General features: G+C 40.3%; 1 protein-coding gene across 5 annotated transcripts in view; it reads left to right on the forward strand.

The window, feature by feature from the left end:
• Znf483 (zinc finger protein 483) overlaps positions 1-12,739 on the forward strand; it is a 19,181-nt gene extending 6,442 nt beyond the window's left edge. For all 5 annotated transcript variants that reach the window (XM_031377526.1, XM_031377525.1, XM_031377522.1 and 2 more), the window contains 3 exons: positions 1,524-1,650; positions 2,038-2,148; positions 6,148-12,739. In XM_031377526.1, coding sequence (XP_031233386.1) covers positions 1,524-1,650; positions 2,038-2,148; positions 6,148-7,595 — 1,686 coding nt within the window. In that variant the 3' untranslated portion in view covers positions 7,596-12,739. The remainder of the gene's footprint in view (positions 1-1,523; positions 1,651-2,037; positions 2,149-6,147) is intronic.
• The last annotated feature ends 223 nt before the right edge of the window (positions 12,740-12,962 follow it).

Genomic DNA, 12,962 nt, shown 5'->3' on the forward strand with positions numbered 1-12,962 from the left:
TCAGAAATCCGCCTGCCTCTGCCTCCCAAGGCATGCGCCACCACTGCCCAGCTTAGAAAATGAAATTTTAAGCCACATGTGATAGCATGCAGCTGTACAACCTCCAAACTCAAGAAAGTGAGTCAAGATGGCTGGTTTGAAGCTAGCATGGGTTCCAAGCAAGTTTCAAAGGAGAAAACTGGAGAAGTGATTTTTATTTGAGTTAGTATACTTTGTGACCGTAACATATTTTATAAGCATGAGTATATTACCAAACTGGATGATTCTCTTTGATTGCATATTTTAAAGCATTGCTGCAGCTGGGTGTGGTGGTGCACACTTACAGTCCGGGACTAGAAGCACCAAAGCAGGAGATCCTATGAGTTTGAGGCTAGCCTGGACTGAGGAGAGAAACATTCTCTCTGTAATAACAAGCATCACTACACTACTTCACGTGACTAAAGTTCACAGCATCTGCTAGTATGTATTTAACTGTTACCTGTAATATAGTCTACAGATTTGAGGGTGGGGGAGGTCAGTCATATCCTCTTGTATGGTTTTCCTTTTAAGCTTAGAAATTAATGTGTTAGGGTTAACTTGAACAGAGAAGTCTTACACAGTCGATATTTAATGTCAGGTTCTTTTTTTTTTTTTTTTTAAAGATTTATTTATTTATTATATGTAAGTACACTGTAGCTGTCTTCAGACACACCAGAAGAGGGCATCAGATCTCATTACAGGTAGTTGTGAGCCACCATGTGGTTGCTGGGATTTGAACTCATGACCTTCAGAAGAGCAGTCCGTGCTCTTCCCCGCTGAGCCATCTCACCAGCCCTAATGTCAGGTTCTTAAGTGGGAAAGGTTGGAATTGTCCAGCCATTTGTTCTGTGTTTCTTTTAATAGTTATATGTATTCTGAAGCTTTAAAAAGATGTACAAGCCTGGACTAGAGAGATGGTGTGGTGGCTAAGAGCAATGGCTATTCTTGCAAGGGACCTCAATTCAGTTCCCAGCAACTCACAACTGTCCTCCACGCTAATTCCAGGAGATCCAATGCCCTCTCCTACCCTCTAGAAGCACAAGTCACACATGCAGAATACATACATATGTGGAGAAGGACATTTATGTACATAAAAATAATAAATCCTTTTAAAAAATAAAAAATTTACCAGGCCTGGTTAGACATGGTCCTATAATCCCAGCTACTGAAGCAGGAGGACCTCAGGTTCAGAAACCAGCTTAAGCAACTTAGTAAGAACTACCTAACAGCAGAAAGTAAGAAGGTTAAGGTAGAGCACTTACTAGCGTTTACTAGTCCCTGAGTTCAGCTTCCAACTAACACGCACACATGCACGCACACAGGTACACACACACCACACACACATACACACAAGTGCACACACACACTACACACTCATGCGCATGTATGTGCATGTACACACACACACACACAGGTGCACACACACAGCTCCTAACTGCCGCTCTGAATCCTTAAGGTCTATTGAGAACCAATACCACTCACAGATGCTATGTTTCATCTTCTAGGAACCTGTAACATTTGAGGATGTGTCTGTGGACTTCTCTAGAGGAGAGTGGAAGCTGCTGGAACCATCTCAAAGGGAGCTGTATAAGGAAGTGCTGCTGGAAAACTTAGGGACCCTAGACTTTTTGGGTAAAGACATCTCTTCATGATCTAGCACCTGGAAGGTAGCCTCTTCATCCTCTGTTGTCTTATCTGAAAGATAAGCACCATGTGACTATTTTAACTATGTCTGCTGGGCATCCGGGACCTGACATGGCTATTCCTAAAAATGAGCCCTAAAATGTACTTTCTGTGTGATATTTCCTCCTCGGGAAGTTTTTGCTTCACTTCAGGGGAAATATGAGGCGTCATTTTCTTGTCCTCAGTGTTATGCCTTCCCATTCTTCCTCTTTGGATTCCTCCTTCTCTATGTTTAACAGCATCTTTATCTTTCTTAGAGAAACAGGCTAAATATGAATATTGGGTCACTTTTTTTTCTATGTGTAAACAATCATTTTCTATCTTTTCTCTGAGCAGGCTCTCCAGTTTCCAAATTTGACTTGATTTCCCATCTGAAGTGGGTTAAGTTGCCCAGGGTACTGGAAAAAGAAATCTCAAAAGACCCCAGACCAGGAGAGTCGGTAAAAGGTAAGAAGGAAATGAAAAGTGACTGGCTGGGTGAGCCTAATGCTAGACTATCAAGTTAATGGGTTAGAAAAGAGCCTTTACCTTCCGGGAGTGTTCATGTTAATGGGGGCACCACTGGTTTGGGTCCTCCAAAAAGAGGGCACCAAGATGTGTATCCCCAAGACAGAGATTTGTTGAGAGAAATTTCAAGTGAAGTCAAACGTAGTTGGGATTGCTGCTGCGAGATCGTAGTGCAAGTGTAGCCTCCGAGTGAGGGAGACAGAAGGGAGGCCAGGGAGGAAGGATCTTTAGCTGAAGATGGTTTGTAAAATTCAGGTCAGGCTTCATAGGCCTGGGGCAGCAGTCACCTGAGAGGTGTCTACATCTCACAGAAATGTACTGTGTACTTCACCAGTGACAATGAGAAGGTGTGTGACAGTGGCCGGATGAGGACACAGCCCCAGGGGCAGCAGGCCGTCTCCCCACAGATCTGAGAAGCACATTATTATCAACATTTAAAAGATCAAATACCAAACAAGTGTGTTAATAAGGTAATGCCCACCGTGAGAATGGCACATGAAAGGAGCTATGGAAGTATGTGGGAATACAGACGAGACTCGCAATCACTTGTTTTAGGATTCTGTTTTTACATTAATGATGTTTAGTAGAGACTGTACGTGACCAGCAGTGTGTGTGGTTTGATATCCTTTGCAACGCTGGGCACCGGCATCACTCAACACACTCATGTTCATGGAACCTCATACTTAAAAGCTCCAGGGTGTGTTGAGTGTGCTGAAAATGTTTTTACTTAGGGTATTTTCAACTTACAGTGGGTTGACCAAGCCATAACTCCTTTGTAAATCAAGGAGTATCTGAATAAAAGAACAATAATTTAATTAGCATTTGGATTTAATCTCAGAAGGTAGGTGGAAATTCCACCAGTAAATATGTATAACAATTCCATTTGTGTGTATGACTAAAATGTATGTCTAAATGTATAGGTTAAGTATTTATGGATTTTTAACATCTGGAAAACATTTATCTTCATTTTTAGTATGCTAACCTTCAAGGGACTATGTTGTTTTTCTACTATGTTTCTCTATATCTTTCTAAAAATTAAAAATAACTGTTTAGTATATATTTTAATAATTAAAATGCAATTACATATAGTAGTAACTTTAAAAAAATTGAAACTGGCCTTTTTCTGATCTACTTCCTAAAGCATTTATATCAGTCAACCTATCAGCTATTTCCACTATAATTACATAAATTAAAAACAATTGTTTTATTATGCTTAAGCAACAGTTTAGAGGCTTATCCCCAGAATGGGTTTTGCATTGCTTTGCAGTACTGTACATGTTAAAAAGCCATTTATATCAAGAGAAAAGCAGACTTAGCAGTGATAATTATTTAACTTATACTAATTAGTAATGAGCTAGCTGTACATAATTTAGAAATAACAAGCAAATAATTTGAGCAGAATGGCTTGTAAACATGAAAAATGGCTCATAGACATACATTTAAAGCAGCAGTACATTTATGAATTGAATCCGTAGCTGAAAATTGATCAGAGGTGAGTATTGAAGCATTTTTATCCCTTAGGTATTATGTAAAGTTACACACATGCACACGCACTGGCACAGTACAGAACCTGGGTACAGTGTTCTATGCACATTAAACATGCATTCTTCCGCTAAGCTATACCTCTGACTGTAGGGACATAATTTGATAAACATTCAATAAAGAAATCAATAAATTAGGTAGGAGGGATTATTATATAACTGATTAAAAACACCATTTTCAAAAATTACCAATGAGTCTGGAAATCTAAAAGAAAAATAACAGAACTTGGGCTGGCTCAGTGGTTAAGCACACTGGCTGTTCTTCTAAAAGACCTGGGTTCAATTCCCAGGACCCACATGTTAGCGCATAACTGCCTGTAACTCCAGTGTCAGAGAATCTGATACCTTTACACAGACATGTGTGCAGGCAAAATACCAATGTGCATGAATTAAAAATAAATAAAAATTTAAAAAGATAAGAAAAATAATAATACATCTTCATTTTTCTATTCTATATGAAAAGATTCACCTAACTTGTGAATAATAAGATTTTGAGTTTTGGAGGACTTTGGGGTAGTTGGTTAGTTGGTTGGTTGGGTTTTTTTGGTTTTTCAAGACAAGATTTCTCTGTGTAGTCCTGGCTGTCCTGGAACTTGCTCTATAGATCAGGCTGGCCTTGGACTCGCAGAGATCTGCCTGCCTCTGTCTTCCAGGCACCAGGGTTAAAGGCGTGTGCTGCTGCCATAATTTTCTGATAAAGCAATAAGGAAAAAACAATAAGGAAGATGATTGTGTCCTCTTAGGATTAAAGACTGGGGTTGGAGCTGGGGGATGTCTTAGTGCTATGCTTAGTGCTGGACAAGCATGAAGACGCAGGTTAGAATCTCCAGAACCCATGGAAAAACCAAGCATGGATTTCTGTGCCTGTAATCCCAGCCTTGCAACAGACATGGGAAGACTTTGAGCAACTGTTGGCCAGCTAGACTAGCTGAAACATCCAGCTCCTGGTTCAGCGAAAGATCCTGTATTTTTAAAAATGTGGAAAGTGACAAAAGATACCCAAAATCCTCCTCTGACCTACGCAAGAATGTACATGGGCATGTGATCATAGGCATGTGAGCGTGGGCATGTGAATTCCCATATGCATTCAGGCATGCACGCGCATGTGCGTGCGCGCACACACAAACACACACACTATAAGGGGGAAACCAGAGTGAATAATACAGTTAATAAATGAATTCAGAGAGTTCTAAGAAAAAATGCAATGAGCCAGGCAGTGGTGTTGCACGCCTTTAATCCCAGCACTTGGGAGGCAGAGGCAGGTGGATTTATGAGTTCGAGGCCAGGCTGGTCTACAGAGGGAGTTATAGGACAGCCAGGGCTACACAGAGAAACCCTGTCTTGAAAACAAAACAAAAAACCACAATGAACATATGATTCTGGAGAAAGTTCCATTTTGATTATGGGACTTTGAGCTTTGATCCTGTCAGATTTATTAAAATGTGTTGGGCCATTGCATGCTAGGTCGTAGGTTTTCAGACCCAAAGAATAGGATTAAAAGTGTTGCGATATGGGTGGAACAATAAATGGACACCTAGTTATGAGTTTAGGACCGGTAGGGCCGGACAGGGTAATGTCTGAAGACTTACCACAGGTGGTGCTGCCTGTTGATGAGGTGATTGGGATTTTTCTCTAAAAATTAATACATTTGTCTATTTTGAGGAATGGCTCTATAATATAGGGGTCAAAAGGATGGACTGTGATGTCCAAAGAAAATATGGCTTTAGGGTCTGGAGAGACGACTCAGCAGTTAAGATGGCTGGCTGTTCTTGCCGAGGATCTGGGTTCCCAGCACCCACATGGCAGCTCCCAACCATCCGTAACTCCAGTTTTCTGGCCTCCATGGACACTACACAGATGTGGTACACATCCATACAGGCAAAACACTCCTACAAAATTAAAATAGAATCATCTTAAATCTGGCTTTTAACGCTTCCAATACATGTGACTTTGGACAAGCTTCTGATTCTCTGTATGTCCAGTTGTGATGTCCATAAAATAAATTACAAGATGTACTTCATTGGTTGTTGTGAGGATAAAGAAAAACAGTGCAAATCCAGTGTTCATTTGGGACCAGCCACTTGGTAAGCATGTAAAGATAAGGTCTGAGTATAGAGAGAGTAAGCAGGTTTGAACCTTGTATAGAAAATTGGAAAGAAGAGTGAAGACTTGCACCTTTCCTCACAGAAAGCACAAGCTTTTCATCTTCCACACTGTCTTTTCTAGCCTCTGTGTTCATCTTGCTTTCCTATATCAGGTTTTTCTCTTGTGGTGTTTTATGCAGCTGTAACTGATAACTAATGTTTCTTAAAATCATTACTGTGTTTCTATGTCAGTCCCAAATATAGCAGTTTTCTTCATTGCAAATGGGAAATCCTTGCTCTGTTATCTCTTTTAGAGAGTGAGTCTAGAAGTGAATTGGATGCTTTTATGGAAGACTTGACTTTAGAGAAAACAGTAGAGTACTGCTTCAGTGATGGTGGTTATGGCTTGAAGACAGAATTCCAGAGGCGGCATGGCAAACCCAAGACAGATCAAGGCAAACGGAGTAGCCATGAGAGTAGAGAGCCTGAGACAGAAGGGACCTCCTCTGGGAAGAGTGTCAAGCACACTCCTGACACTCTCAAACATCGGAAATCCTACTTAACAAAGATGTCTCAGAGGTCTAAGGAAGGCAAGAAACCCTTCAGCTTTCGTTCAGCTCTTGTGAACCGCAGAGAGCTCAGTGGGGAAAAGTCCAGGAAATGCAGTGAACGCGAGAAGGACCCACGTCGCCCTTTATCTACTTCTGAACGTAAGAGACATCCAAAAATTGGTTCATTGAGTAAGACCGAGACGTGTAGTAAGTGTGGGGTAGCCTTTACTCAAATCTTAGGGAATTGTATTGAGAGCTCTCAGTGTGAAAAATGCCGGAAGAATTTATTTCAAGATGAGGCTGCAAATAAAGACAAGGAACCTGATACTGAAGAACCCAGTAAGTGTAGGAAGTGTGGTAAAGCCTTTGAGCCTGGTACAAAACTCTCCATGTGTATCGAATGTAGAAGTGCTCACAAAGCTAGCTCCTCACTCAAGCCACATAAAAAAACTGACAGAAAAGAAAAGCCTTACAAGTGTGATGAATGTGGGAAACACTTTGCCGAGTTATCCTTTCTTACTCAGCATCAAAGGACCCATACTGGAGAGAAGCCCTTCGTGTGTAAACACTGTGGGAGACCTTTCAACGACAACTCATCATTTTATCAACACCAGAGAATTCACACCGGAGAGAAACCATATACATGTAAGGAGTGTGGGAAATCCTTCACTCACAGCTCTTCTCTTTCAAAACATCAGAGGATACACACTGGAGAGAAGCCCTATAAGTGTAACGAGTGTGGAAAAGCCTTTAGACAGAATTCTTGCCTTACTCGACATCAGAAGATCCACACTGGAGAAAAACCATTTTTGTGTAAGGACTGTGGCTTGTCTTTCCGCCTTTTTAGTAGTATCATATATCATCAAAGACTCCATGCAGGAGAGAAACCCTACAAATGTACCCACTGTGAGAAAGCTTTCCCCTCTCATTCCCGCCTCAGTCGCCATTTGAGATGTCACACTGGTGCGAAACCATACAAATGTAAAGAATGTGGGAAAACTTTCAGACAGAGTTCGTCGCTTAATTCACATATCCGAACTCATACTGGAGAGAAGCCCTACAAATGTGATTACTGTGGAGCGGCCTTTACTCGGAGCACAATCCTCATTGAACACGTCAAAACTCACACTAGCGCACAGTACGAATGTAAGAAGTGTGGTAAGACATTTAAAAGCCGTTCAGCCAGTCTTAAACATCAGTGTACACAGTAATCCCTATGGATGGAGGACGTGTGCGGGGTGGGGGTGGGGGTTAATTCAGATTGTGCCCTTATTTCAAAGCTTGAATTGTAAACTACCCATCTCATTGGTTAGAAGCTTCAACTTCAATGGGTTCCCAACCAGGAATAGACTTCTTCCCCTTTGGTCCCTCTTCTTGAGGGTGGTCAGTTTTGATTAGACCTGGTAAAGCCATGTTGATGCGAAGGAAGCATGTGAAGTGAAACGATTCTGAGAAGCCAAACTTAAGCTTCCTTCAAGGAATTCTCTTCTTGGTCTCCCTTTCACTGCCATACTGGAAAAGACCATAACTGGACTCTCATAACCTGGGTTCCATCCCGGTTTGCCAGCCAACCACTGTGTCACCTTAAGTCATTTGGACCCTCTGAATGTTAGTTTCTTTACCAGTAGAGTTGAAGAGATGAAGACTTCTAAGTTTTCTTTTTATCTGATTCTCTTACACTGCAGAAATAATTTGAGCATGTTTCACTCATTGGGATTGTCGTGTCTGGTAGACAGTTCCCTTCTTATAGGTTAGGGAACTTCTAGATTAGTGAGAACGTGGAATGTTTGGTGTAGGATCCTAGCATGTGAAGAACAGAACATATCAAGGAAGCTCCATGTAGTTTGCTTTCAGAGAATGTTCTAATTTGCACAAGTCACTCCAACTCTCCCATCTTTTGAGTTTTGCCTCAGTGGATTGACAATCCAGAGAGCTTGTACCTAAGCCAGCTCAGTCATAATGGTAATGGTTCTAGGAGAAAAAAACAAAACTAGTTGTTTAGGGCGGATTATCTCCCGGCAGTGAGCACAGCCTCCGCACCTCTGTAAGAATTCTGTATGACAAAACTCACGGGATGTTAGGTTGAATCAGATTGGGGCCTTAGACTTTTTTTTTTTCTTTTCAGTTATGGGATGGAGTATGTATGTACACACAAAGCTTTCACTTAGAAATACGGAATTTCACGTATTGAAGAAAGTAGAGCTTGTCTTTTAAAATGTACAAGAGCTGACTACATTAGTCTATTATTTCCACGAGTGCTCAGCTGGTCCTGGGTCGTGGTTGCCACTTTAAATACCATGTTTCTCTTATAGATGGCTTTCTTATGGCAGGCATGTTATTTTTTTTTCTTTTTATTACCATGCCCTTTGGATAATACATGCACTAAAATCTGAAGGGACCCCACTGATAAGTGAAAGTCAGGAAAAGAGCACATAAGTTGTAGTCGATAGTTTCTTTTGTGAAGTGAGACTTCAGTGGAATGGACTAGACGGGTATTGATCGGTTTTCCTTAAATTTGTCACAGACGGAATCTTAATTTCTAACTGGGAAAGGAACTAAAGACTGACTGAATTATTTTGGGTCTCAGGTCATTAGATTCCAGAAGGGCCTGATTGTGGTAGAGAAATAAGTTCCTGAAGTTGAAATGTGAGGCAATTGCTCATGAAGAGAGAGCTAAAGCAGAACTCTGGCCTTATGGGTCTGAAGAGTCTGTAGTGCTGATCTGGGGCTCAGGAATATCAGGAATATTTGCTGATATAATGTTCTTATGTCTGAGATGTTACCTCTGGATATAAGGGTGACTCCTCCTCATCCTAAAACCCCAAAGAATCAGACCTCAGACACAATAAATTGATCAGTCTAGCTGTTGCCAAATAGACCAAGTAAACACATTCCTGGCATCAAAGGAACATGGCTTATATGAATATTTTACATGGGCTTAGGGATTTATTTTATTGAAATATTTAATAAAGTTCATAAAACAACTCTTGAGAGTTGTTCCAGAATGTTCTAGGGAAGTTCACAAGAGGATGTTTTTATCCCAAGCTCAGTTGGGGATTAGAATCAAACTTTTTTTTTTTTTTACAATTTTATTAAAATATAGAATACATATGCTTAAAACCAAGGTTTGCTATTTGTATGAGTTTTCATCAGTTTTACTGAAGTACACATTCATTACCATAATCCATTTTTCAAAACATCACCCTAATAAGAGTAGCCATTGGATACACCCATTTATACATAATTCTTGATCTCATCTCTGACCCCAGGTAACCATTAACCTTGTATTAAGAGAATGGCCTTTTCTAGTCATTTTATATTGGCCTTTGTTTCCTTATTACCACCATGGTTTTAGGTTTATGCATGTCCTAGCCTATGTGATTTCTTACTATTAAAATGTTGTGTGTTGGTGTTGATTGCCATTAAATAATATTCTACCATATGAAACTTCATCCATGTACCTATAAGAGGACATTCTCTTCTTTCTCCTTAGGTGGTTGGCTATTAGGAACAACACTGTGAATGTAATGTGTAAGTCTGTGTAGACATTAATTTTAATTGTCTTGCTTGGTAGACATCTACAGGTAAAGTTTCTGGGTCATGTAAATTTTTGTTTAGCTATGTAGGAAACTGCCACATTGCTTTCCAGTGTGACTACATCATTTTAAATTCTGGCCAGCAGCATGTGAAGGCTCCATTTTCTTTACACCTAGGCCAATCTTTAAAAAATGTTAAGTCACCCTGATGAGAAGCATTTCTATATGCTTTTAATATATGCTTTTGCATCTCCCTGATGGATGACTGACATCATTGTCTGCCTTTCATATATCTCCTCTGAGTTTTTTCAAATTCCTTATCTGTTTAAAAGTCAGGCTAGTTGAGTTATAATAAGTTCTTTTTGGTTTTTCGAGACAGGGTTTCTCTGTATAGCCTTGGCTGTCCTGGAACTCACTCTGTAGACCAGGCTGGCCTTGAACTCAGAAATCCACCTGCCTCTGCCTCCCAAGTGCTGGGATTAAAGGCATGTGCCACCACCGCCCAGCAATAATAAGTTCTTTATGTACATACAATCCCTTATCCAATATGAGCTTTCTATCACTATGTACTAGAGGGAAACTATAACCCCTAATACAAATATTTATCAATAGCTAATAAATTGCACAAAAGGCATTCATTCTGACCTAGCACCCATGTACTTAAGTCAGTTTTTAGATTGCCAGGTCATCTAAGGGTTTTTAATTTATGGTTTATGACTCCTCATAAAATTTCTTCCTAAAGCTTCAGTTAGCATTTTTGTTTGTTTGTTTTTGTTTTTCGAGACAGGGTTTCTCTGTGTAGCCCTGGCTGTCCTGGAATTCACTCTGTAGACCAGGCTGGCCTCAAACTCAGAAATCCGCCTGCCTCTGCCTCCCAAGTGCTGGGATTAAAGGTGTGCGCCACCACTGCCCGGCTCAGCTATAGTTTTAAACAAAGACCTTGCTTTTCATAATGAGTTTCCATATAGAAATTTCTTTTCCATCATTGGACAACAAAACGTCTGCCAGTGAGTTTGCTTTTATTCTTCTTACCTTAGAATTACTTCTGACATAAAAAATATGTGTGCTGTACAACAAGCCATGTCTGTTGCTTTTAGGTTGTACCAGTCTGTGGTGTCTATGTGTAAAGTTATCGCTCATCTCCAGCCTCATTGGAGATGGACTCCCATCTTCATCTCTCCCAGTCATCACATTTCCACTTCCTTCCCTCACCTGACTCTCATCACACTTAACAAAGACAATATGTGTCTTTTTGTGCCTGGCTTATCTCACTTGGCATAGAACATCGCCAGCGTTCAAGGACATCTTCAGGTGGACTTCCTAGCGCAGGATGTCTTAAACTCTTGTGTGAGTCATCTGGGTAGTGTTGATAACAGAACACAAGGTCATTACTTGTTCTCTGACTCGTTGGTCTCATGAACTAATCATCTGCTCGTGCGCACTGAAGAACCTGAGAATATGTACCTGCCTCCTCTTAGGAGTCTGCTTTAGCAAACGGAGTAAGAACACTTTCAACATGAATCACACACCTTAACCAAGCAATGAGGAAAAAACAAACAAACCTACTATCACTTGCTTTAAAAGGATAGCCCATCTGGTCTATACACTCAGCTCCAATTCTGTCTTCTTGAAAGAAACTAACCTTTTTGCTGAGCTGAAATTCCTTAACAGATGAGAAACTTTTCTAATAAATCAGAAGTTTGAGATTTGAGGCAATGAATTGGCTTCTCTTTGTAACTTTAGGTGTTCTTTGGGACAATATAATCAAAGTTTTCCTTGGGCAATGTCTTACACAGATCATCTAAAACTATTTAAAAGAGGTATAAAAAAGTACTTGAAATTTTTGAAATTTTGAGTCAACTGATTTTTGATAATAGAAATGTATATATATTCTGTGAGAAATATGTAATTTGCTCATGTTGACCTTGAGCAGAATTGTTAGGTGGTGTGGTGTTCTCTGTTTTCATGAGTATCTTTCAGACTGTCATTTTTTCCAAAGTGTTTTGAGTGGATTGTAATACTTGGATTTCCTTTCCTCTATCTGTGGTTCTCTTTGCGCGCGTGTGCATGTGCAGGAGTCAAGCTGCCGTATATAACTGGCACGCTTACAATCTGAAACATATTAAAAAGTCACTTAAGGTATTTTGGTTAGAAATTTAGATTTCATTTTTCTGGGTTTCGTGGATTTTTTTTTTTTGACTAAGTTGTTGAAGAGAGACATATATCTGAAATACTGTCTTCAGTATTGTCCACTGTGTTATCTTTAATACTTGAACTCTGTGTCTGCTGCTACTGCTGCTGCTGCTACTGCTGCTACTGCTGCTACTGCTGCTGCTGCTGCTGCTGCTGCTGCTGTAAATCGCAACTGGCATTCGTCGGTGAATGTGCACTGGCCCCTCTTCCAGTCCCTTCTTTCCCTACTGTGATACCGTCAGGATGCGCTTCTGTGTCTGCACTCAATTCTGCCTTAGAAATATGCCTTTGACTAAACTTTAAATATTTTTTCATGTATTTTTAACCTATAGAATAATCACATTTCCAGTAAGAAGAACTTTCATTTATGGTTACGAACCATACAGATAGCACTCTCACTTGTGCTGTCTGCATAACATGTTGATGATGTAATCCTTTATGATAGCCCAGCTGGGCAGAGACAAGTGTCATTTGTCAGTTTGTCAATGCTGACTAGATAGGTGATGTATTTGTGTGTCACTGAAAAGCGCCCGCTGCTCTTCAGTGTTCAGAGCACCCTGTACAGTGCGGTAGTTACAGTGAATCACAGTTCCATTAAAACAATAAATAAAGTTGTATTTAATGAAGAATACCTCTTGATTTGTTTTTTGTTTGTTTGTTTGTTTTGGGGGTTTCTTTTTACTTTTTTTACATTTTGTTTGTTGGTTTGTATGTGTGCATGTATGAACACGCCTGTCATATCATGTGTGTGGAAGCCAGAAGACAATTATGAGGGTTGATCCTCTCCCTCTACATGTGCCTTCCAGGGATCAAACTTAGGTTGTCAGCCTTGGCTAGCAGCCTTGCCTG

The sequence above is a fragment of the Mastomys coucha genome, unplaced genomic scaffold (genome assembly GCF_008632895.1).
Source record: "Mastomys coucha isolate ucsf_1 unplaced genomic scaffold, UCSF_Mcou_1 pScaffold18, whole genome shotgun sequence".
NCBI classification, from domain to species: domain Eukaryota; kingdom Metazoa; phylum Chordata; class Mammalia; order Rodentia; family Muridae; genus Mastomys; species Mastomys coucha.